This window comes from Choloepus didactylus, chromosome 11, assembly GCF_015220235.1.
Source record: "Choloepus didactylus isolate mChoDid1 chromosome 11, mChoDid1.pri, whole genome shotgun sequence".
Classification (NCBI taxonomy): Eukaryota; Metazoa; Chordata; class Mammalia; order Pilosa; family Megalonychidae; genus Choloepus; species Choloepus didactylus.
In genome coordinates, this window is record NC_051317.1 from 60,736,400 (window position 1) to 60,760,066 (window position 23,667).

Consider the following 23,667-nt stretch of genomic DNA (forward strand, 5'->3'; position numbering starts at 1 on the left):
GAAAAAAACATTCAAATTGGAAAGGAAGAAGTAAAACTTTCATTATTTGCAGATGATATAATCCTATATACATATAATCCTGAAAAATCTACAAGTACTAGAGCTAATAAATGAGTTCTTCAAAGTGGCAGGGAACAAGATCAACACCCCAAAATCAGTAGCATTTCTATACACTAGTAATGAGCAATCTGAGGTGGAAATCAAGAAAAAAATTCCATTTATAATACCAACTAAAATAATCAACTATCTAGGAATAAATTTAACCAAGGATGTAAAGAACTTATACACAGAAAACTATAAAACTTTGCTAAAAGAAATAAAAGGTGATCTAAATAAATGGAAGGACATTCTGTGTCCAGAATTTAGAAATATGTATTACAACTCAGAAATAGATGTAACTGCTATAAGAGCTTACAGTGTAGGAACCTTTACAATAAGCCTTCCCTTGATAACCTAATATCATTAAGATGTCAATTTTATCCAAACTGATTTACAGATTCAATGCAATTCCAATAAAAATTCCAATAGCCTCCTCTGCAGAAATGGGAAATTGAATTATCAAATTTCTTTGGAAGGGGAAGGGGCCCCAAATAGCCACAACCATCTTGAAAACAAGGAAAGCAGCTGAAGGACTCACACTTCCTGATTTTAAAGCTTATTACAAAGCTACTGTGGTCAAAGCAGCATAGTACTGGCACAAGGATAGACATGTAAAGCAATGGAATCATACTGAGAATTCAGAAACAGTCCCTCATCTATGGCCAACTGATTTTCAACAAGGCTGCCAACTCCACTCAATTGGGAAAGAGTAAGTAGTCTCTTCAACAAATCGTTCTGGGAGAACTGGATATCCACTTGCAAAAGAATGAAGTAGGACTCCTACCTCATACCATATACAAAAATCAATTCAAAATGGATCAAAGATTTAAATATAAGAACCAGGACTATAAAACTTCTAGAAGAAAATGCGGGGAAGCATCTTCAGGCTCTTATATTAGGCAATGGTTTCTTAAACTTTATACCCAAAGCATAAGCAACAAAAGAAAAAATAGACAAATGGGACCTCCTCAAAATTAAAAACTTTTTTCAGACTGTAACATTTGCTGTATGGGGTAATGCTGAAATTCAGAGCTGCCAAACTCTGGCTCTGAGTCTCAGGTGTCACACTGACACCGAAAGTTCCAGGGACTGACCAGGTTATACATAAAGAGACCAGAATCTCAGAATTTAGAAATAACCATTACAACTCAGGAATAGATTTAACTGCTGTAGGAGTTTACAATGTAGGAACCTTTATAATAAGCCTTTCCCTGATAACCTATGCTCTTAGACTCAATTCTCAGAGTTTGCACATTATAATTAGTCTGTATTAGTGAGGCATTATAATGTTTTTCTTTTCATTTCTGGTTTATTTCACATAACATACTGTCCTCAATGTCAATTCACCTCACAACTTCACTCCTTGTAGCAGCTCAGTGTTCCGTTGTATGAATACACCACAGTTCACCATTCCATTCATCAGTCAATGTACACTTAGACCACCTCCATCCACTGCAAACTGTGAATACTGACACCATAAATCCCACTGTGCAAATGTCCATTTGTGTTCTTCTTTTCAATTCTTCCAAGTATATACTCAATAACTGAGTTGCAGGACCATATGGCAATCCCATGCTTAGCTTCCTGTGGAAACATCACACTGCCCTCCAGATGGTCTGCACCATTCTACTGTCCCACCAACGGTGATTAGGTACATCCCTTTCTCCACATTTTCTCCAGCACTTGTATCCCTCTGTTTATTTTTTAGATGGTTTTACTCACACACCGTACATTCCATCTTAAGTAAACAATCAATGATTCCCTGTATAATCACAGTTATGCATTCACCACCATTATCTATATAAGGACACTTCCATTTCTTCCACAAAGAAAGAGGAAAAGGTGGAAAAAGTAAAAAGAGAAAGAAAAAAAAAATGACCACTAAAAAAGCAACAAAAGAAAAAATAAAATTAAAATATGATAAAAAAAAGTCAGACAGTTTTGCTGGAAAAAGAATTCTTGGTTGGCAGTTTTTCTCTTTCAGTATCTCAAACACATCATACCACTGCTTTCTTGCTTCCATTGTTTCTACTGATAAATCCACACAGAGTCTTATCGAGCCTCCCTTTTATGTGATGGATTACTTTTCTCATCCTGCTTTCAGGATTCTCTTTGTCTTTGACATTTGATAATCTGATTATTAAGTGTCTTGGAGTAGGTCTATTTGGATCTATTCTGTTTGGGGTATGCTGTGCTTCTTGGGTATGTAATCTTATGTGTTTCATAAGAGATGGGAATCTTTCAGTGATTATTTCCTCCATCATTCTATCTGCCCCATTTCCCTTCTCTTTTCCTTCCAGGACACCCATGATACATATATTCATGTGCTTTATGTTGTCATTCAGTTCCCTGAGATGCTGCTTATATTTTTCCATTCTTTTCCCTGTTATTTTGTGTGTTTCAGATGTCCTGTCCTCCAGTTCATGAATCCTTTCTTCTGCCTCTTCAAATTTGCTGCTGTATCTCTCCATTGTGTTTTTCTTCTCTTGCATTGTGCCTTTCATTCCATAAGTTCTGCCAATAGTTTTTTCAGACTTTCAAGTTCTTCCTTACGTTTGCCCAATGCCTTCTTTATATCCTTCATCTCTTTTGCCATATCTTCCCTCAACTCATTGATTTGATTGCTGAATTGATTTGCCATATTTGTTTGAAAATCTTTAATTAGTTGTTTCAACTCCTGTATCTCATTTGAAGTTTAAGTTTGCTCCTTTGACTGGGCCATATCTTCATTTTTCCTAATGTGACTTGTAATTTTTTGTTGTCTAGGCATCTGGTTTCCTTGATTACCCCAACCAGATTTTTCCAGACCAGACAGGCCCAGGTCTCAGGAGGAAGGTCTAATCAGTATCAGGTTTCCCTGATTGTGAGACCCAGAAGGTCATCACACTTTCCTGTGAGACCCCTAGACTCTGTGCTTTTCCTATCCTGTCCATCAGGTGGCACTTGTCAGCCTGCAGCTCCCCACTGGTGTGAAGAGATGTGGTCCCTTTAATTCTCAGCAGACCCTGTCCTGGCCAGGAGCCGAGAGTATCAGAAGTCAAGCTTAAGTTGTTTCTGTCCACCACTACCCCCAGGCCCTGGGGTCTGAATTCTCTGAGGCAGGGGAGCCACTTGAGCTGGTCCCTACTCCCTTTTTCTTAGGGAACAAACACCCTTGAGAGGGTTATTTCCTACACTTGAAATCCAACTTTGTCTCTCTGACTCTCTTAACTCCATCCTTGCCTAAGTCAGTGCTGACAACTGAAAATGCCTGAGGCTTTCTTTAATGAGCTACTTGGAATGGGAGAAAAAAGGAAAAAGAGCCAGTCCCTAGCACCCCTGTTTTGCTGGTCTACCAGTGTTGGTACCCAGTTCTCTGTGCGTCTTTTCTTTGGACACAGCCATTTTCCAGTTTTCTGAGCTCAGCTGTCTCCAAAAGCCTCTGTTTTTATTTATTAATTCTGTCAGCCCCACCTCCTCTCTGCCAGAAGAGAACTCAGGTTTCCTTTCCTGCTTTCTCTGGGTTTATCTGTGCTCGTAACTTGTATTCAGTAGTCTAAATTTGTTAATCAAAACTACAGTTGGAGTTTGGTTGAGTTACTTTCCCTTGCTCCAGGCAGCCTGTTTCTTTTTTCCACAGGGAAGTGTTACAACTCAGCCTGCCATGCTGTTGGTGGAGGGGTATCAGATCCGCAGTTTGGGGCACTTTACGTACAGTTCTATGCTGCAATCTCGGTCATTCCACCCACTCCAGGCTGGTGTACAGTGTGTGTCCAGTCACAGATGTCCCCCAACAGTTGTTCCAGGCTACTAGTAGTTCCTGCTATTTACTAGTTGCTCTAGAGGACTAACTAAATTCCACACCCCTCTATGCCACCATCTTGTGCCACCTCCACTAATTGTTACTTTTGATTTGCCATACACACACACACACACACACAAGGACAAAATAAATTTTAAAAATAATTTCAATAAAATTAGTTAGCTGGGGTCAAGTGATCCTCCATATATATGTGCTATAATTTAGGTGTAAAAAACAAGAGCAAACATTTTACTTTTGGAGTTTAAAACACACTATTTTGATCATTGATCAAATCTCTGAAGGCTGAACCTTTAGCTTGACATCTGAACTGGACCAGTTTAGGCTTGACTTGCTAATTTTGTTGATCTGTAAGGACCACCAGCTCAGGCCCAGATATTAATGTTGCACAGACATAGCCTCCAAGAAACTCAGACCTTGGGAAATAGATACCAGACAGAGGGAAAAGTAGCTTCAATCAAAGCAAAAATTGCTACCAAAATGACAAAGATTTAAAGTATTGCTAAATTACTTGCGCTTGGCTCTTCCTGCTCAAGTATAACCTTCTGCAAACTGTTTAGAGGGAATTGAAGGAAATTATGTTTCCAACACAACAGCAGAAGCTGGGTCATTGGATGGATTGTTTTCCTTCCCTGACATGTGGCAAACTGGAATAGCAGAAATAGCAGCTCTAGAAATGGTCATCAGCTCAGCAAGGAAACCTGGGCACTGGGCATCACATTTGTGCCAGCTGAGACTGTGCAGGGACCACATGGACAATGGCTGGGATGCACATGCAGGGCACTTGGGTGAGGAATCCAGATACCTGGCTGCTGGACCTGGCTCTGACAACAACAGCTTTTATTTATTTCTCATATTGCCTGCTGACTAAGATTCTTTAGGAGTGACATTTGTGCCATTCCAAAAAAATTCTTTGCCACACATCCTGAATAAACCTTTATTGCCTGGTCTTCCAAGCTCTGGAGCATCTGTGACTTGGTATAGGGCACCTGTTTTTGCCCTTCCTCTGCTTTTTCAACTTTGCTTAAGCTGATTGTATTAGTTTCCTATGGGTGCTGGAACAAGTCACCACAATGTTGGTGGCTTAAAACAACAGAAAGTATTTTCTCACAGCTCTGGAGGCCAGATACCAAAATCAGTATCTCTGGACTGAAACCAAGGCATCAGCTGGGCTGCACTCTCTCTGGAGACTCCAGAGGAGAATCCCTTCTTTGCCTCTTCTTTGCCTCTTCCAGTTTCCTTGGCTTGTGGCTGCATTGTTCACATCTCTCTATGCTCCATTTTCACACTGCCTTCTTCTCTGTATGTCTGTGTCATAACTATCCTCTCCCTCCCTCTTATAAGGATGCATTTAGCTCCACCCCCCACCCCCACCCCCAGTAATCCAGGGTAATTTCCCATCTCAAGATCCTTGACTTAATAACATCTGCAAAGATTACCCCTTATTTTTTGCCATAGAAGGAAACATTCACAGGTTTCAGGGATTAAGACATGGATGTCTTTTGCGGGGAGGGCATTTTTCAGTGTATCACAAAGCTGCAATTAGGGGTAGATTTCAGGTCTGCAGAACCCAGTCTGCGCCACTTACGGATTTCTTCATAAGGCTTCTCCTTTGTGTCTACTGGGCTCGAGCCTCAGCTCATCTCTCGCCATTCAGCCTCTGGAATCTTGCACCAACATCCATTTCTTTCCAGCATCCCTTGATGTACATTATAGGGTTATTACAACTAGAAAACTCTGGCAACTGGAGTGTAGAGGTTTGAAAAAATAACCACCCTTATGAAAACTGAATTCTGAATAGTGAGGCCAAGTTTTTAGGTAAAGGTAGCAGAAAATGTCAGGTACAGGTTTATATGTATTCAAAAACAGAAAACTGATATTGGATCCAAAATTTACTTTGACCTTCCTACTTTTATGCACATAGTTGATGTCCCCAGCTCTACCCTAGGCCTCAGCCTGTATCACACACCTTTTGGGCCCACCAAACCTGGCACAGAGCTCATCTTGCTTTAGACAGAGCCCAAGTAAGGGGAGAACTGCATGGCTCACGTCCCACTCCCCTGAGAACAGATCTTTTGGTGGTCTGCAGTGTGTAATGGAGACTACAGGCTTTAGAGCCAGACATCTTGGATTCAAACTTTTGGTACCTATTAGTTGCACAACATCAACTGAGTTAATGAACATTTCTTCCTCTGCAGAACTGGTACGATAATAGTTATTTGTCAGAGAAGTCAAGAACAACAGAGAAAACATACAAGGCAGTGCTACAACATGGCCAAGAGCTGCTCAGTAAATGGTAACTGTTGATACGGTTATTAATACCATCATATCTCTCATGGCAAATAGCAGGAGCTCAATGAATATTTGTTGGTGGTATTAAGGCCAAGACAGCCTATATCAAAACCAGAACAATGAGAATTGTTATGAACCCAAGGGATAAAACTAGATTCAGAAAATAAACAGCTATGGTTTTAAGAAGGTAGCCAATTCAACAGAGAGAGTACTATTGAAAAGGATTGCGAGCATTTGTGTAGTGACTGCTATGGAAGAAATACAAAGGGAACTACTGAGAGGGTCATTAGCTTTGAGGGAGAATAAGTGTGATAGAAGCACGTGAACTCTGTAGACAGTAGGTTCTTCCTTCCTGGCTCAGTCTTCCCTGCAAAGGTATTATAATGACTGAAATTATGTACAAAACCTAGTGCTGTTCTAATCTTCCCCAATTTTCCTATTTCTTCCTAGCAAAAGAGCCACAGGAAAGGGCTGTAGCCAGGGGAGGTGACTGCAGCACTTCTGCCCTGCCTTGAGAGAGGTCCAGTTTTGGACCTCACGGCCCATCTCCTTTGGCTTCACAGTGAACACTGTGGGCCCAGGGCCACCCTCACCCAGGAGCACCCACAGAAGTGGGAAGAAAATAAATCTTCTGGCCTTGAGAGGAGAATTCTCTGGTCTTTGGGTTCTGCCTGTTTGACTCTATAAGAAACTGACATTGCTTTCCTTCAATGACTTGTCTAGATTTTTTTTTTTTAAGTTTATTCTTTGGCATTTATCTCATTCATCTAGCTCTTCTTTAAGATTCAACCTGTCCCCTGTTTGATTTATGATACCAACTAGTCCCCTCCTGTTTAACTAAACTATTCTAAGTGTGTCTGCTCAGGACTAGAATGAGTGATTGATGGAATCTGAAATATAAAGACATTCCCGTTTAAGGTGACTAGAGAATGAAGACACTAGTAGGAATTTTTCTTTATCCCGTCTTCCCTCCGTTTCTCCCTCCCTTCTTCTCTCCCTCCCTCCTGCCTTCCCATCTCTTTCTTTAGTCCTTTCTTTCTTTCTCTTTTCTTTTCTTTCCTTTTTTCTCTCTTTCTTAACATAAACCTTTCATAATAACATCCCAGCTATCTTCTAGTATCCCAATATCTTGAACACATATGGTTACCACATGAATATTTTTATAACAGCATTTCTAAACTGAGGGTGACCTCCCCTCCCCTTCTCCCAAAGAGACATGTGATAGTATCTAGAGACATTTTTAGTTGTCACAACCTGTGAAGGGATTGCTATTGGCATCTAGTGGTTCAAAGCCAGGGATGCTGCTAAACATCCTGCAAGAAATAGGCCAGCTCCTTATAGCAAAGAATTATCTGGCCCAAAATGTCAGTTGGATTAATGTCAAGAAATGCTGCCATAAAGTGCACTCTTCCAGGCAGCCTTAAGTACCACTGGGCACTGTGATCCGAAGGTGTCAAAATCTAAAATGTTGTCTGAAAGCTACTGCTACACTGGTAAAGTGCCCTTGGAAAAACCAAATCCACCAGTTAAAGAGCCTCTGGGTGATTCACATGGCATTCTCATTGACAATGTTTTGGGATTTAGTCTTTTAAATAATTAAACTCAGAACATACCAGCTTTGTGATATTAAACTGCTCTCTGGGATGAAAATGTCCTCACCCACAGATTGCCAAATGACCCGTAACGTAGCCAACGAAACCCCTAACAGCTTTCCTGTATTTATTATAATAATGAAGCCACATAGTCTCCCTTTATCACTGGACATTGGATTACTATTAAATTAGATACAATTCTAGCACACACATATAGATATGGCTGTTATCAATGGTTACCTGGGTGGACAATCCTTTTCATGGCACTTCTTCTGTCTCCCACTGGGCTGTGTTTCTGGGTCACAGAATGTCGCTTTCACCATTCCTCGGCCTTTCTTTACGCAATGGGCAGTTTGATGGCGGATACCTGGGGAGTCAGGCAGAATGACTCGTATATATTGAATCCTAAGAACTCATGCTCGGTGTCAAGTGAGCTACCTTGTCATGCATATAGGTGATGGGAGAGTTGTCAAACAGGAATTTCACTTACAATGTAGGGATAAGGAATTGTGACCGTTTGTCATCCACCCTCATGCAGCAGCTGGCAATGGGTGGAAGGGATCTTGCTTAGGAAGGGCTGCAGATAATATAGGTAGATTATTCTCTAGGTTCAAAATCTTGGTCTTTGGCATCAAGCAGATTTAGAATTATACCTCGGTTCATCCATTTCTTTATTATGGAATCTGGGAAAGAACTTTAAATTCTCTAAACTTCAGTTTCCCCACCAGCATGCTAGAGAAAATGGCATTATTCCTAAGGTTGCATATAAAGCACCCAGTACAGTGCTTAGCACATAAAAAGCACTTATTAAATGCTAGGAAGTATTATCATTAGCTAGGAAGTACTTGCCCTCAGTGAAAGCTCAGAAAAAGTTACCTGTGTCTCAACTGGATCTTGCCATGTAGCAGGTGATTCTCAGAACAACACTAAACCATTCAAAAGGTTATGCTTTGAGTAGCTACTATGCAAGGTTTTGTGCTAATTCAAGTGGATATAAAGGCCTTTAAGACAAAGTCCCTGAGCTTAAGAAGGGTACAACCTGGCTGTGGAGGCAAGACTAATACACATATGCCAAATGGAAAACAACAAGAGATTTAAATAATGATATTAGATCGCATCAGGTGTTACAAGGCAATTGCCTCATTATTAGCTTAAGACAAGAATACAGGAGGTATGTCAGTTGGGGTTAGTAACTTTGAAAGATGGGATACATTTCAAAATAATGTTGTGAAATTTGAGACATTATGTTTTTAAATGTACAGAGCAAAGACAGAAGGCATTGAAAATACTGCTGTCTTCTGGGAGCAGGCATGTCATTTAACAAGGGAAGTAAACAGGAGTGGTAGGGTCTGTCAGCAAACAAAGCACACCTGTAGGCTGGATCTGGGTTTGGATGTATAATAATAGCTAAAATATATCGTGCTTATTTTGAGTCAGGCATTGTTCTAAGCCATATACATAGCTTATATAGTATATAATATATATACATACACACACACACACAACTACATACTATATATTATCTATTATGATTATGATTTATAATAACCAAAACCTAACACAAGCCAATGAGGTCAACATTATCATTTTTGCCATGTGACAGATGAAGAACTCGAGACACAGTGAAGTCATAAAGATGGAAAAAGTGAAGAACCACTGGCTTTGTTATCTAGGGCATAGTTAGCCAGAGAACTTAGAAGAATGTCCAGATTTTCATGGAATGGAAGGAAAGGGCAGGTGGAAAAGAGAATCAGCAACCTCTTCAGAGGGCTGATCCTTCAAAGGTAAATGTGAAATACTGGGTGAGAGTACTGAAGGCACCTTGGGGAAAAAGTGATCAGCCTGTGCAAAGGTTAGCACCCTGAGCTTTCAGAAAGGCCAAGCCTCGAGTGGCTCACTGGTGTACAGAGCTCCATAACTGGAAAGGCCCTGAGCAGTCCAATAAACTGGCCACCTCCTCAGTTTACATCTGAGGACACGGAAGGGCTTTCCTATGGTCACACAGCTCGCAAGACCTGAACTGGAGCCAGCTCTCCCACACCCATCACCTTGCGCTATTTCACCATGGATTTGTTCTAGCTGAATCTCCCAGGCTGGCTTGCACACCCAGAGCAAACTATTTTAAAAATAGTCAGAGGGAATTGCAAAATGGTAAGTGAAGCCTTGAACATGAACTGACAGTATTTTATTACTGAATAAAACAGTATTTTATTCTTTGTGAGAAAATTCTATTTTTGAAAAGAAAGGTAACCTTTCAATCACTCAGGCTTTCTCAGCTAATAGACTATACATCATTCTTCTTTTGTCTTATAAATAAAACACTGTTATCAGCTAGAAAAAGCAATACAGAAGGAACTTTTGTGGCACAATGAGCTAATCTGAAATTACCACTTGGGAAGACGGGACCACCTGTAGAGAAGCCACAGACAATGTTAGTTGAATAGATACTGGAAGAGTCGAAGTCAGAAAAGCCAGCAGGTATCTGCCATTGTAGAGGGGGAAAAATAAAAAGCCTAGAAACTTAAAAATATCGCTAAAGCATTAAGTAGTTTTGCAAACTCTTGATGTCAAAACACAAAGGAAATTGTGACATGACTCTAAGAGGTTGAAACATTCCCCAAAGACTTGTTTTTGTTGCATTAACAGTGCAGGTATATGTGTTCAGTGTTCCTAATTCTGGAAGTAGTAGGAGGCACAAATCCTTACCATGCAATCCCCTTCAGAAAATTAATAACATTTCCATAGCAATTAAAAATTGCTAAAAAATTAATAACTATGTGTCAGAGTTTCTCTGTTGGAATTAATGGACCTCAAGACCAATAATTTATTCTTCTAGCCCTTTAGTTCTCACTTAACAAATACCAGGCTAAAGCCAAATCTTTAGCTTGAGGGGCCCCAACTCAGTAGCTTGACTTTTCCAAAGTCAAAGGAAAGCAACAACTGGCCAAGTGCTTCTTCCTTGATTCTGATGCTCATGTGTTCATTTGGTAAAATTTAATGTATACTTTCATTTCTTATCAATTTCTGAACAAAGAAATAAAACAAATCAAACTCAAACTAACAAACCAAGGAGTCCTGGGTTCTAATTCCCTACTTTCCCATCTACTGATCACTTGGCTGACTCTGCAGGAAAATAAGGATGATGATATTCAGACTACTTGAGGCATAAAAACTGAGCTAGGTGATCTCTGCATGGATCTTGCACATTTTAAAGTCTATAAATGCATGAAAGGAAGACAGTGTTAAAGTTTAACCATTGGAAACCTTGTATAATGAGATTATGACCAATATGATACTATGGTTTACTTATAAAATGGTTTATTCCAGTTGTCAAAATGTTTTCACGTTATATTAGTTCAAATTGCCTCAGTGAATGTGTATATGGCAGATTGAATTTCCCAAAGACGACTGCAATTATAATCTCCCACTTAGTATGACTTCTACAATATGACTGTGGTTGAATCATGCACTCCAGAAAAAAACATATCCTTATTCCCATTCCTGTGGGTGTGAATCCATTTTAAATAGAATCTTCTGAAGATGTTATTTTTTGTTAAAGATGTGAATAAATGAAGGGGGGGCGGGCCTTAAACCTATTACTAGAGATCTGTTCTAGTTTGCTAATGCTGCTGGAACCCAAAACACCAGAAGTGGATTGGCTTTTATAAAAGGGGGTTTATTTGGTTACACAGTTGCAGTCTTAAGGCAATAAAGTGTCCAATGTAACACATCAGCAATTGGGTACCTTCACTGGAGGATGGCCAACGGTGTCTGGAAAACCTCTGTTAGCTGGGAAGGCACGTGGCTGGCGTCAGCTCCAAAGTTCTTGTTTCAAAATGGTTTTCTCCCAGGACGTTCCTCTCTAGGCTGCAGTTCCTCAAAAATGTCACTCTTAGTTGCACTTGGGGTATTTGTCCTCTCAGCTTCTCTGGAGCAAGGGTCTGCTTTCAACGGCCCTTAAAAGTTCCTCTCTCAGCTTCTGGGCATTCTTCAGAGTGTCCCTCTTGGCTGTAGCTCCTCTTCAAAATGTTATTCACAGCTGCACTGAGTTCCCTCTGTCCATCAGCTCATTTATATGGCTCCAGTGCCTCAACTTAGACCCACCCTGAATGGGTGGAGCAACACCTCCATGGAAATTATCCAACCAGAGTCATCACCCACAGCCAGGTGGGGCGCATTCCAAAGAAACACTCAAAGAATTACAATCTACTCAACACTGATAACGTCTGCCCACACAAGATTACATCAAAGATAATGGCGTTTGGGGGGACATAATACATTCAAACTGGCACAAGTTCTTATGAAGAGAAAGCCATGGGGAGCAGCTGGGAGCCAGAAAAATTCAAGGGAACCACACAGGAAAGGCAAGGAACCCAAGGATAGCCAGCCAGCCAGAACACTACTAACCCAGGGAGGCAGCAAGCCTTCTAGGCTCTGAAATCATGAGCCAATAAATTCCCATTGTTTAAGCCAATCCACTGTGTGGTATTTGTCATAGCAGCATGGAAACTAAAACAGTGACCTTATCATTCCACCCCCCACCCCATTTTCCTTCTGCTTGAATCTTTCTTGGCCTTGGAAGCATCTGTAACCAATAGAACACAGAAGAAGTACTGCTTTGTGACTTCAGAGGATAGGTCAGAAAAAGCATGTAGCTTCTGTCTGATTCTTTTAGAATTCTCACTCTCAGGACACCATCACTGCCAGGATGTAAGAAGCCCAAGCCCCGCAAGAGGCTCTGTGTAAGTGCTCCAGTCGACAATTCTAGCTCAGCCCAGTCTTTGAGTCATTAAGCTCAGGTACCAGTCATGTAAGTAAAGGGGCCTCCAGATTCCAGCCCCAGCCATTCGAATCTTTCTAGCTGAGGCCACAAACACTGAGTAGTGACACACCATCCCTCCTGTGCCCTATCTACCTTTAAAACCCACAGAATCAGAGCGCATAATTGAAAGAGTAGCTGTTTTACTACACTAAATTTAGAGTGGTTTGTTACCTAGCAGTAGTAACTGAAGCAACATTCCATAAATGTTAGCTTTCTCCGGTCAAAACCTAGAGCTGTAATCCAGCTTGGCTCACTAATTGTCTAACCACTACCGATTTAAATGATGTTTTATCTCCTCCTCTCTTGTGCTACACTTCTGTATGTTCCTCCAGATCCAGTCTGAACCCTTCTCCATCCTGGGCTGGGCCCTGGGAAGCTGATACTAAGCATAGCCTTGGCTTCCAGTTGGGTTTGGGAAATGGAGGCACAGTCAATTTGGATAACTGCTCCTTCCTCTTTCCCTTCAGGCCTAAGGATGTTAGCTTTGGTAAGTCTTGCTTAGACTTGTTAAATCCCCCAGCCTCTGCTGTTAATGTGCAGGAGTACTGAATTAACCTTTCTTGGTTTCCCCACATCCTGCCCGCACCTTTGAAAGTAGTCAAGTTATTCAGTGTGAATATGCCATCTGTTTCCTGCTGGGGATTCTAACTGAGACATCTCCTTTGAGTAAAGAACTCAAAATATTAATCTTGAGTGATATACTCATTATTTAACTCTGTAAACCTATTGCCATTATAACATAAACCTTCTTTCACATAGGATATTGGGAAGGGGTTTAGAATCAGGTCATTATTTTAAGAGCAGTGGTCACTATGTGTCACTGCAAACGTCGAAAGTGTAAGAGATTAGGCTGAATATGTATAACCTTGGCCTTTCCCTAGAAAGCAAAGAAAATAACAGGATATTGGCTTTTTATTTGGCTTGTCATTTGTCCTTCTCTCTGACAAACTGAAAACAGCCCCAAAAGAAACTCTAATTAATTAAGGATGCCAATCCATATGTTGCCGCAGCACTTAGTTAACTGCTTATCTGGAAGCATTTACTTGAAAGGAAGTTAAGGGAAAATCAATCACATCCTAAAATATATTGATCATGTTATTTCTGTAGGAAACTGAGTTCCTTACAACATGTGGCAATGAGAATGCTACCATGTAAATATAAATAATTGGTAAATCATATTGGATTTTAGCAGTGACAGGGCAATTAAACGCCTTTACTTTTAAGAACTGTCTTCCTATCGTCCTAAATGCAACCCTCCTGATTTTCTTCAGTGGAGATTATGTCTGGATATAAGGAACAAGTAAAGTTCCTTATGTCAAAAAAAAATGAACAATGATATAGTTAATATTCTAAATTCAATGCTGAGATAGTAAAATAGAAGTGGGATGATATATAGTTAAGATAGTCTATATAAGATAATTAATTTAAATTGATTCAAAAATTCAACTTAGGAAAGGTACAAGTAAACAACAAAAGACAACTTTTTTAATGATCCATGGCAAAAACTGCAGCATTTTCTCTTATATCTAAACTTAAGATCCAAGATACTAAAGGCAGAAGATACTTAATTATATTATCTAACAGCGATTCAAAGTATTGTATACCCAGTCTTGGAAATACTGCCAAAGAACGAGGTATCTTTCTTTATAACCACCTAAATAAGAATGACACCAGTACAAGTTAAATTCTATTTTAGCACACAAATGATAATCTTCCTACAATTGGAAAGACTTTGATTTTATTAATATGAGATGGAAACACTTCTGTGATTCAGTAGAGGGCTTTGTCACTACAGTCTCCCCCGAATGAATAACATTAACTCCACAGAAAGAAAGGAGGCGTTCCCCAGGGAATCTGTCTTGTTGACAAGTCCATCTTAACTCTTACCTGTTGATTTCAGTTACCTTGTTCTTTCTGGCTCCCTTGGCCCCTTCATTTCTGTTTCCTTGCTCAGTGAGTTCAGGTTTATCCTTCATAGTGAAAGCTCAGTCAAGAAAAGGTTTGTTCCTATCACTACAAGAGGTCAAACACATGCACAAGTGTGTGTGTGGGGGGGGGGGAGGGAGAAGTGGAGAGTGAGAGAGAATGCAACAATCACACAACCACCACCACATGCACGTGTGTACACATGCATGCACGCGCACACACACACACACACACACACACACACACACTTGCACTAGAATCAGAGTCAAAACTGGTTTTGAATCCTACTTTTGACAATTTCTAGCTGAATGTCAACCTTCCTAACCTTCCCAAGCCTGTTTCTTCGTACTCATTGTCAAGGCTATAGTATTGGGTGGTTGCGAGGGTGAAAATAAGATAACGTGCTCTCAAGTCCATGGCATAGTGATTATGCACAGTTAGCCCTTCAAAGAAATTCTTTGAACCTGAATTCAAAGCTTCTTTGTAACCCACGTACCCCATCATGAGGCATCAACTCCTGCAGCTCTGCTTCCTGCAGTTTGGGAGGCCTGGGTTGGTGTCAAACCCCAGAACCAGGGAATAAAGCAAACCCAACTCACCCAGGCCACTGAGGCCTTAGTCCTCATACTCCTGCAAACAACTGAGCCCTTAGCTATACAATGCATTTTTTCCTATCTCTAAAGGGCAGTGATGAAAAGTTTTGATAATGGATGAGGTGATGGTAGCACAACATTATGCATGCAATTAACACTACTGAATTGTATACCTGAAAGTGGTAAAAATGGGAAAATTTAGGTCATATATATGCTACCAGAATAAAAATAAAAATAAAAACCCATAGAATTGTACAACATAAAGAGTGAACCTAAGGTAAACTATGGACTACAGTTAGTAGTGTAATTATAATAATATTGTTTCATCAATTGTAACAATGGTACGACACTAATGCAAAATGTTAATAAAAGGGAAACCTGTACATCTTTGTGTGTGTGTGTGGGTGGGGGTCGGTCGGTGGGGAGTGGCTATATGGGAACTCTATTTTCTACGTGGTTTTTCTGTAAACCTACAGTGCTCTAAAGGATAATGACACTGATTTCAATAACTAAAAATATTAATTGGATACAAATTAATGAAGTTTGATTATATTATTATCCTTTGCTGAAACCCACACATCTTAGAACACTGATAAGACTCAAAACCAACATTTTTCCCCTCCTGAAATAGCATTGGACTAATTATACAGATTGGCTGTCATGGTCAGAGGTAATGTAAGAAATTATATAAGAAATGCTCAAGGAGGAGCAATGCTGGTGTTGCAAGAATGTTTAATGCTGTTAGGCAGGAAAAGATTTTGCCAGGATCCATTTTCAAAATGTGCCACAATCAAGAAGTACTTCTTCCTGCTTATAACTCCCCTTGGACAGTTACCGTGTACAAATCTGTCAATGTACACCACTAAAGAAAGCAGTAGCCTGCAAAATCTCACAAGATCCGTAAGTTAGCAAGAAAAGCAGGCAACCAGTATTTGGGAGTACAATGAGCAAAGCAAAGCTTCATAGAAATCAACTGAGAAATTCTGAGTAAGTGCATTATTAGAAAACAAAACTATGGGCTTGGAAACAAAGGAGGGGCTAATCTTTGCTGGCTGCATAGATGAGACTAAGAAAACCATCAGAATAAGGGACCATTAGATTAGCCACCTTGGCTAAGGGTTCTCATTACTTTTTAGTGAAGTACAATGCAAAGATTATCAGACCTCCACTGCATATTACTCTAATGGTTAGGATGTTGGCCAGGTGATGGTGCCCAGTTGTCTGGTCAAGCAAGCACTGGCCTAACCACTCCTGCAAGGACATTTTGTGGCTGGTTAATAAACCAGAAGTCTGATTTATTAAATCATCAATTGATTGCATCTGTGGCTGATTACATGTATGATCAACTAAGGGAGTATTTTCTACAATGAGACAATCCAATCAGTTGGATTTCAACCAATCAGTAGAAGACTTTTAAGGGAGAATAGAGAACTTTCATTTCTCCTTTAGCCAGCCAGCCTCTCCTGGGAAATTCATCAAAGACCCTCATTGGAGTTGACAGCTTGCAGCCTGCCCTACGGAATTTGGACTCCTGTATCTCCACAGTTCCGTGAGACACTTTTATAAAATCTCATATTTACAGATATCTCCTGTTGGTTCTGTTTCCCTAAAGAACCCTGACTAATACAATTATTAGTTTATTTTGTGTATTTATGCATATGGTAAGCTATAAAACCCTCATTCCATGGCATATGTTAACTCCATCTCAATAATCCTCCTATGATCTTTATGAAGTCCAACATTTTAAAAATATCCTCTAGGTATTGTTACAGATCAATATATAGACTTGGCTGACCCTAACTCCTGATTATTGGGCAGTCAGATGGATCAGCACACAGATGAATGCACTTTGAAAAAAATCAAAGTATTTGACTCTGATCTTCCAAAGAAGTGAGATCTGTCTTCTAAATGTCAGTATATGATCACAAATCAGGGTCAGAGTGGAATATGTGCCCAATTTATGATTCTTACATTGTATCAAGAACATGTGGACCCATCTCAAAATAAGTGATTTGAGCTTTAATAGGAAAGCTGTTCCAGTAAACATAGGTATCAGTTCTACACCTATTTATTTCCGATTAAACATAACATAGTTTCTAAGGCAGCTTAGCAGAACAGTTTGAGCAATCTCCAGGAGCTCTGCCTGGTTTTTAGGGGTTTCAATGTTTGCCTTTTCCTACTAGAACATGACCTTCTTTGAACAAAGGGACAATGATTAAGCTCCAAAGACAATTCAGCCAAGTGGGGTGAAGGGAAACTTGGAGTGAATGGGAAGCCAGGGAAAAGTTCTTTCCCTTTTGAGTAGGCCACTGTTGTTATTTATAGGCTTGAAATGCAGAACAGAAGAAACCACAGAGTTGGCAAAGCTCATGTTCAGAAGTGATGAGCCACTTTCTAACAGTAGCACCACCAACATGTATTTTACAGGACACAAGGATCTCCCGGCTGGAAGGTATTACAACTGGCATGGTTCTGCAACACTAGGGCTGCAATGAGGCTTACGGTAGCTTTTACATTTCCCTAAAAGTGATCTTGAGTCTCTAACAAAATGTTTTGTTTAATAAGGAGTTGTGAAGCTACCTTTTGAGAACAGCATCTGTGTCAAATCATTTCTGAAGATTTCTTCACAGATAACCCATTGAGTTACCTTGCATGGTTGACCTTCCATTGGATGACTCAGTTAAATTTCTTCCAACGAGCATTCTGCCGTGGATGGTAGCACTTGGTATTCCCCTCACCTGCAAATTTTCCTGAGGAGAAGCTAGCCCTAAATTTTCCCAAAGTTATAAGGTCACTACCCACGAGTAAGGCAGGACTGAAAGGTGGAACTGACCGGAGCCAGTTGGGGTACTGCTCAGGAAACAAGGATGGCAATGCACGCAAGATCGCTGCCATTCTTGTTTTATATGATGTGTTACAGAGAAAGAAAAATCTGAGATAATCAAATTAAGATTAAAAATCCTAGTGAATTAATGCCTTCAATAACCTTTTGCTCCAATTACATAATAGTAAAACTTAAAATATGAAAATACTAAATTGTAAAATATAAATATATAAAAAGTGGAAAAGCAAACAGACGTGACAGTCCACTGTAGGTAAGTATCCCTGCAAAACCATGATGAGTCTGCCAGGCTCCTGGCCAGAGCAGTTAGTGGTGATCATTTGTTCAATTCCAGCGATGTGAGAGCACTTAGAATGCTTTATATGAGGTGAGGATGAGACCACTTCCATCAAAAGTTGCTTGGGGCCTTAACTATTGATGAGTTGCAGGCCCAGAGAGGTGGCAAGACAAGGACTCAGCTTCTTCATTAGGAAGAAGCCCTGCTGCCTGTTGGCTCCAGTACTGCATCTAACTTATCTTCAATGTCACTATGAGACAGCAATTCTGAACAACCATTACAAGACCTGGGCCTGTAAGGAGGTCCTGTAGAGGAGTCAGGAAAAGAGCTGCAAAAAATACTAGACTGAGAGAAGGGGGAAAAGGACAGTAAAGAGAGAGAAAAGAAAGAAACTAAAAAGAAAACCACTCTAAAAGCAAGCCTGAAAATTATAATTCAAAAACACATAAGGAAATCTAATGCTAAGAAAGTTAATAAAGTTATTAGATGGAATAAATTTGATAAAACAGTCTGACAAAAAACATTAAGACAAACATTTTACTGTCTTTGAGCATTTTCACCTGGAAATCTCTTAGGCACTTTAAATGGACATACATAACCATAAAAACTCTTCTTTTCATCTAAAACCCATATCTTGTCACTTTTTCTTTCACTCAGTCATACCACCAGTTGGCCACCTACCCAAAGGAAAATACTGGTTGTTACTGTTCAATTCTCCCTTATAGTCAAAGTACTTGCTGCCAAAAGAAAATGAATAAACCTCTAAATACAGTTTAGTTTATCTTTACATTTGTACATTTTTCCATCTGTGACCCCTCAATTCTAGCTCAAGTCACTGTAATTACTTCCCTAGAACACTGCAAAGACCTTCTATCTCTTTTCCTTACCTCCAATGTTTCTCCTACAAAGAAATAAATGTTAAGGATGTTCAAATAAATAAAGATATAACTTCCATTAATACAGAATAATAAATTATGGAAAATATGGAAGAAAGATAGGAGAATAGGTGAGTATAGAAAAGAACCAATCAAAATCTTGGAAATAAAAATTATATAGTCATTGAAATAAAAAAAATGGTATGGTAAGGATAAATACTGTTGACATAATTGAAGACTATGTTAGTGAAGTGGAATACAGTATTGAGAACATACCCAGAATTCAGTTCAAATGGGATAAAGTTTTTTAAAATATGAAAAAACAATGAAGATATGTCTACAGTAGATTAAGAGGGTCCATCATTACATTACAGAAAAGAGAATACAAGGAATGATCAAAAAGCAATAATTTTCTGGAACAGCTTATAACAGTTGCATTTTCTATCTGTTAACTCATTTAATTCTGATAATAACCATACAAAGCAGATACCATTATCCTCCCATTTCATAGATGAGGACACCAAGGCACAGAGACATTATATGAAGTTACACAATAACTGGTGAATCTGGGATTTGAATCTAACCAGTTTGGTTCCCAAGTTCACAATCTTAACCACCATGACATACTAATAGTGAGGAAGAAAATGATGGGACTTATTAAGATTTTATCCAGTTGCAGAAGAGAGTTACTTGAATCCATTTTGAAGGGAAGATGGCAACCACTCAGTATGAATGAACAACAAAAGTTCAAAATGGGAAGGAAAAGGAGTACCTTTGACCAAGATGGCCAGGGAGCAAGGTGGAGAAACCCAGAGGGTAATTTGCCCTCAAGCACAGACCACCCTTACCACTACTTGAACCAGATCTGCAGACAAGTTGTCTTCAAATGCATCTGTGAGTGTCTTATGTGAGGACTGGAGCATGAGGGAGAATCTCCCCCACCTAACCACGGTGGGACTGACTAGGGTCACTAGGGGAATTTGTTGGGGAGCAAGGACAGCAATAGACACATGACCATGTTATTCTTATTTTATATAAAGTGCTCCAGAGAAAGAAAAGGAGGGAAAGTTATACAACTTATTTGTGAGGCTACTATAACTTCGATACTGGACACAAAGAGTACTAGAAAAGAAAACTAGTACTCTCACACATGAATGTAGATGCAAAAGTTCTAAATAAAATATTAGCAAATAGAGTTCAACAGTGTATGTATGTACAATATTTATATCCTATTAAGTAAAATTTATCCAAAGAATGACAGTATAGTTTAGTAGCAGAAAATCTCTTTGTGGAATAATCGAATTAGCAGATTAATGGAGAAAAAACATATGATCATCTCAACAGTTGCAGAAAAATATCATACAGATTCAACAATCATTTATAATGAAAGATATAATAAACAGGGATTAGTAGGAAACTTGTTTTCCATGATAAATATCCCACTAGTGTCAAGAAAAAGGCATAGATGCCCTATTATCTAATCTATCCAATCTAGCCATGTATTAGAGATCCAAGACAATGCAGTGAGTCTATAAAAACACAGTGAAGTAAAAGAATTGGAAAGGAGGAGATAAAACTATCTTTATTGTTGAACAATATGAAAATCCAAGAAACTCCTGGTATTTTGAGAACTAATAGTGAAGTGCAGAAAGGTTGCAGAATACAAAATTAAAATACCTAAATCAACAGCATTCCTACACATTTCAAAGAAGAAAATAACAAAAAATTATTAAAGAACATAGAATACTTGCATAGAGAGCTATATTGTGTTCAAAGACTGAAAGACTCATTGTTTTAAAGGTGCCAACTCTCACAAAATTACCTATAAATTAAATGAAATTCCAGTTAATACCCCAATACAGATTTTCTTGGAATTTGACAAATTGATCCTAAAATTTACTGAATGGGCAAAGACAAATAATGGACAAGACAATTTTAAGGAGAAAGAACTAGATGGGGGAACTCTGGTAATAGCACTTATTATATAGCTATAGAAATTAGAGAACTAGATCAATGGACTAGAATAGTATCCTGGAAACAGACCCACATCTATAGATAAACTTATCTGTAAAGTAAATAAGCAAACTATAAATGCCAGTGAGGAGGGAAAGACCTGTTTGATAAATGTGGTTGGATTAATTGATTATTCATAAGGAAAAAAAATAAAATTAGATCCTTACTTTACACCATATACCAAAGTAAATTTTAGGTGGTTTCAACTCCTTATGTGATTCAAAACTTTAAAACTTTTAGAAGAAAATATAGGATCATATCTATATGATTTTGGGAAAGGAAAGAATTTTTAGATAAGAAACTGAAAGTCCAAACTCTAAAGGAAAATTTGACAAAATTGATCATATTAAAGTTAAACATTTCTGCTTAAGATCTGCCTCATGTAAATAAGAAAACATAAAGTTAAAAGATGAGCTGAAGGAGCATCTAAGATGGCGGCATAGAGAGGAGTGGAAGCTAAGTAGTCCCCCTGGAACAACTTAAAAAAACCAGAAACAACTAGTAAATAATCCGGAATAACTGCAGGGGGACAAACGTTACCATCCACTCATCATTCACTAACCTGAATTGGGAGGAATGTCCGAGATCACAGCATAAAATCTGTAAGTAAAAACTGCGGATCCAAATCGGGAGACCCCTCCCCCACAGACCGAGCTACAAAGCCTCGTGGTGCCAGAGAGAAGCTTTCTCCCAGCAAGCAAATATAGCTCAGATGAGCTCCAACTGGGGTTTTAATTAGTGAGTGTGAACTGCTCACTACGAGGTACGAATCCCCAACAAGTAGACAGAGGCTTTGGGTGACGACTGACCTTGGAGAGACCGAGAGTTGCCTCGGACTAGCTCTGTTCCTTTTTTGACTCAGTGGAGAAAGCCTCAGCCATTTTCAGTTCCCAGTTCTGTGACCCAGACAAGGGTATAGCACAGGCAAAGAGAGACCACTGAAATGCTAATGACCTCCCCCTAAGGGGTCTATATTCTCTAAGAGGAAAGGGGTGGGGCCCAGCTCTACTACCTGCCTTTCATTCAGAACTTGGGGAAAAAGAGCCATACCTCCTTACACCAGTCAAGAATTATAGGCTAACAGGTGCCGCCTGCTGGGCAGAAAAGCACAGTGACCGGAGGCATCAGAGGGTGTACCAATTTTCTAAGACACACCCTCAGGAAACTGGATCCTGAATATTTCTTCCTTCTGGGATCTTAGCCCATTCTGGTCTGGGGAGGCCTGATTGGGGTAACCAAGGAAACCATGCCTAGACAATAGAAAACTACAACCTACACCAAGAAAAATGAGGTTATGGCCCGGTCAGGGGAACAAACTTGCAATTCAACTGTGATGCAGGAATTGAAACAATAATAAGTCAATTCAAAAAGTTTAGGGAAGATATGGCAAGAGAGATGAATCATATAATGAAAATACAGGACATACATAAGGTACAAATTGAATGTTCAGAAAACCAACTGGTGGAATCTATGGAAATGAAAGGCACTACACAAGAGATGAAAGACGCACTGGAAACATACAACAGCAGATCTCAAGAGGCGGAAGAAAACACTCAGGAACTGGAGAATAAGGCACCTGAAAACCTACACACAAAAGAACAGATAGAGAAAAGAATGGAAAAATACGAGCAACGTCTCCGAGAACTTAAAGACAAAATGAAAAGCAAGAATTTACGTGTCATTGGTGTCCCAGAAGGAGAAGAGAAAGGAAAAGGGGCAGAAGCAATGATAGAGGAAATAATCAATGAAAATTTCCCATCTCTTATGAAGGACATAAAATTATGGATCCAAGAAGCACAGCTTACCCCAAACAGAACAGATCTGAATAGGCCTACGCCAAGATACTTAATAATCAGATTATCAGACATCAAAGATAAAGAGAGAATCCTGAAAGCAGCAAGAGAGAAACAATCTATCACATACAAAGGAAGCTGGATAAGACTATGTGTGGATTTCTCAATAGAGACTATGGAGGCAAGAAGGAAGTGGGGTGATATATTTAAGATACTGAAAGAAAAAAACCACCAAGCAAGAATCCTATATCCAGCAAAACTATCCTTCAGATATGAGGGAGAGCTTAAAATATTCTCTGACAAACAGACAATGAGAGACTTTGTAAACAAGATACCTGCTCTACAGGAAACACTAAAGGAAGCACTACAGACAGAAAGGAAAAGACAGGAGTGAGAGGTTTGGAAAACAATTTTGGGAGATAGTAGCACAGCACTGTAAGTACAATGAACAAAGATGACTGTGAATATGGTTGAAAGAGGAAGGCTGGGATCATGTGGGACACCAGAACAAAAGACAAATGATAAAGACTGGGACTGTGTAACTCAGGGAAACCTAGGGTGCTCAACGATTGTAATATAAAGGTACAAATAAGTTTTTACATGAGGTAGAACAATGAATGTCAACATTGCAAGGTGTTAAAAATAAGGTGGATTGGGGGAAAAATACAATCAATGCAAACTAGAGGCTAGAATTAAAAGAAACATTGTATTATGCTTCCTTTAATGTAACAAAAGCAATATACC

General features: G+C 39.4%; 1 protein-coding gene across 1 annotated transcript in view; it reads right to left on the reverse strand.

The window, feature by feature from the left end:
• ADAMTS12 (ADAM metallopeptidase with thrombospondin type 1 motif 12) overlaps window positions 1-23,667 on the reverse strand; it is a 459,352-nt gene that overhangs the window by 67,335 nt on the left and 368,350 nt on the right. The window contains exon 17 of the mRNA XM_037799243.1: window positions 8,023-8,149. Coding sequence (XP_037655171.1) covers window positions 8,023-8,149 — 127 coding nt within the window. The remainder of the gene's footprint in view (window positions 1-8,022; window positions 8,150-23,667) is intronic.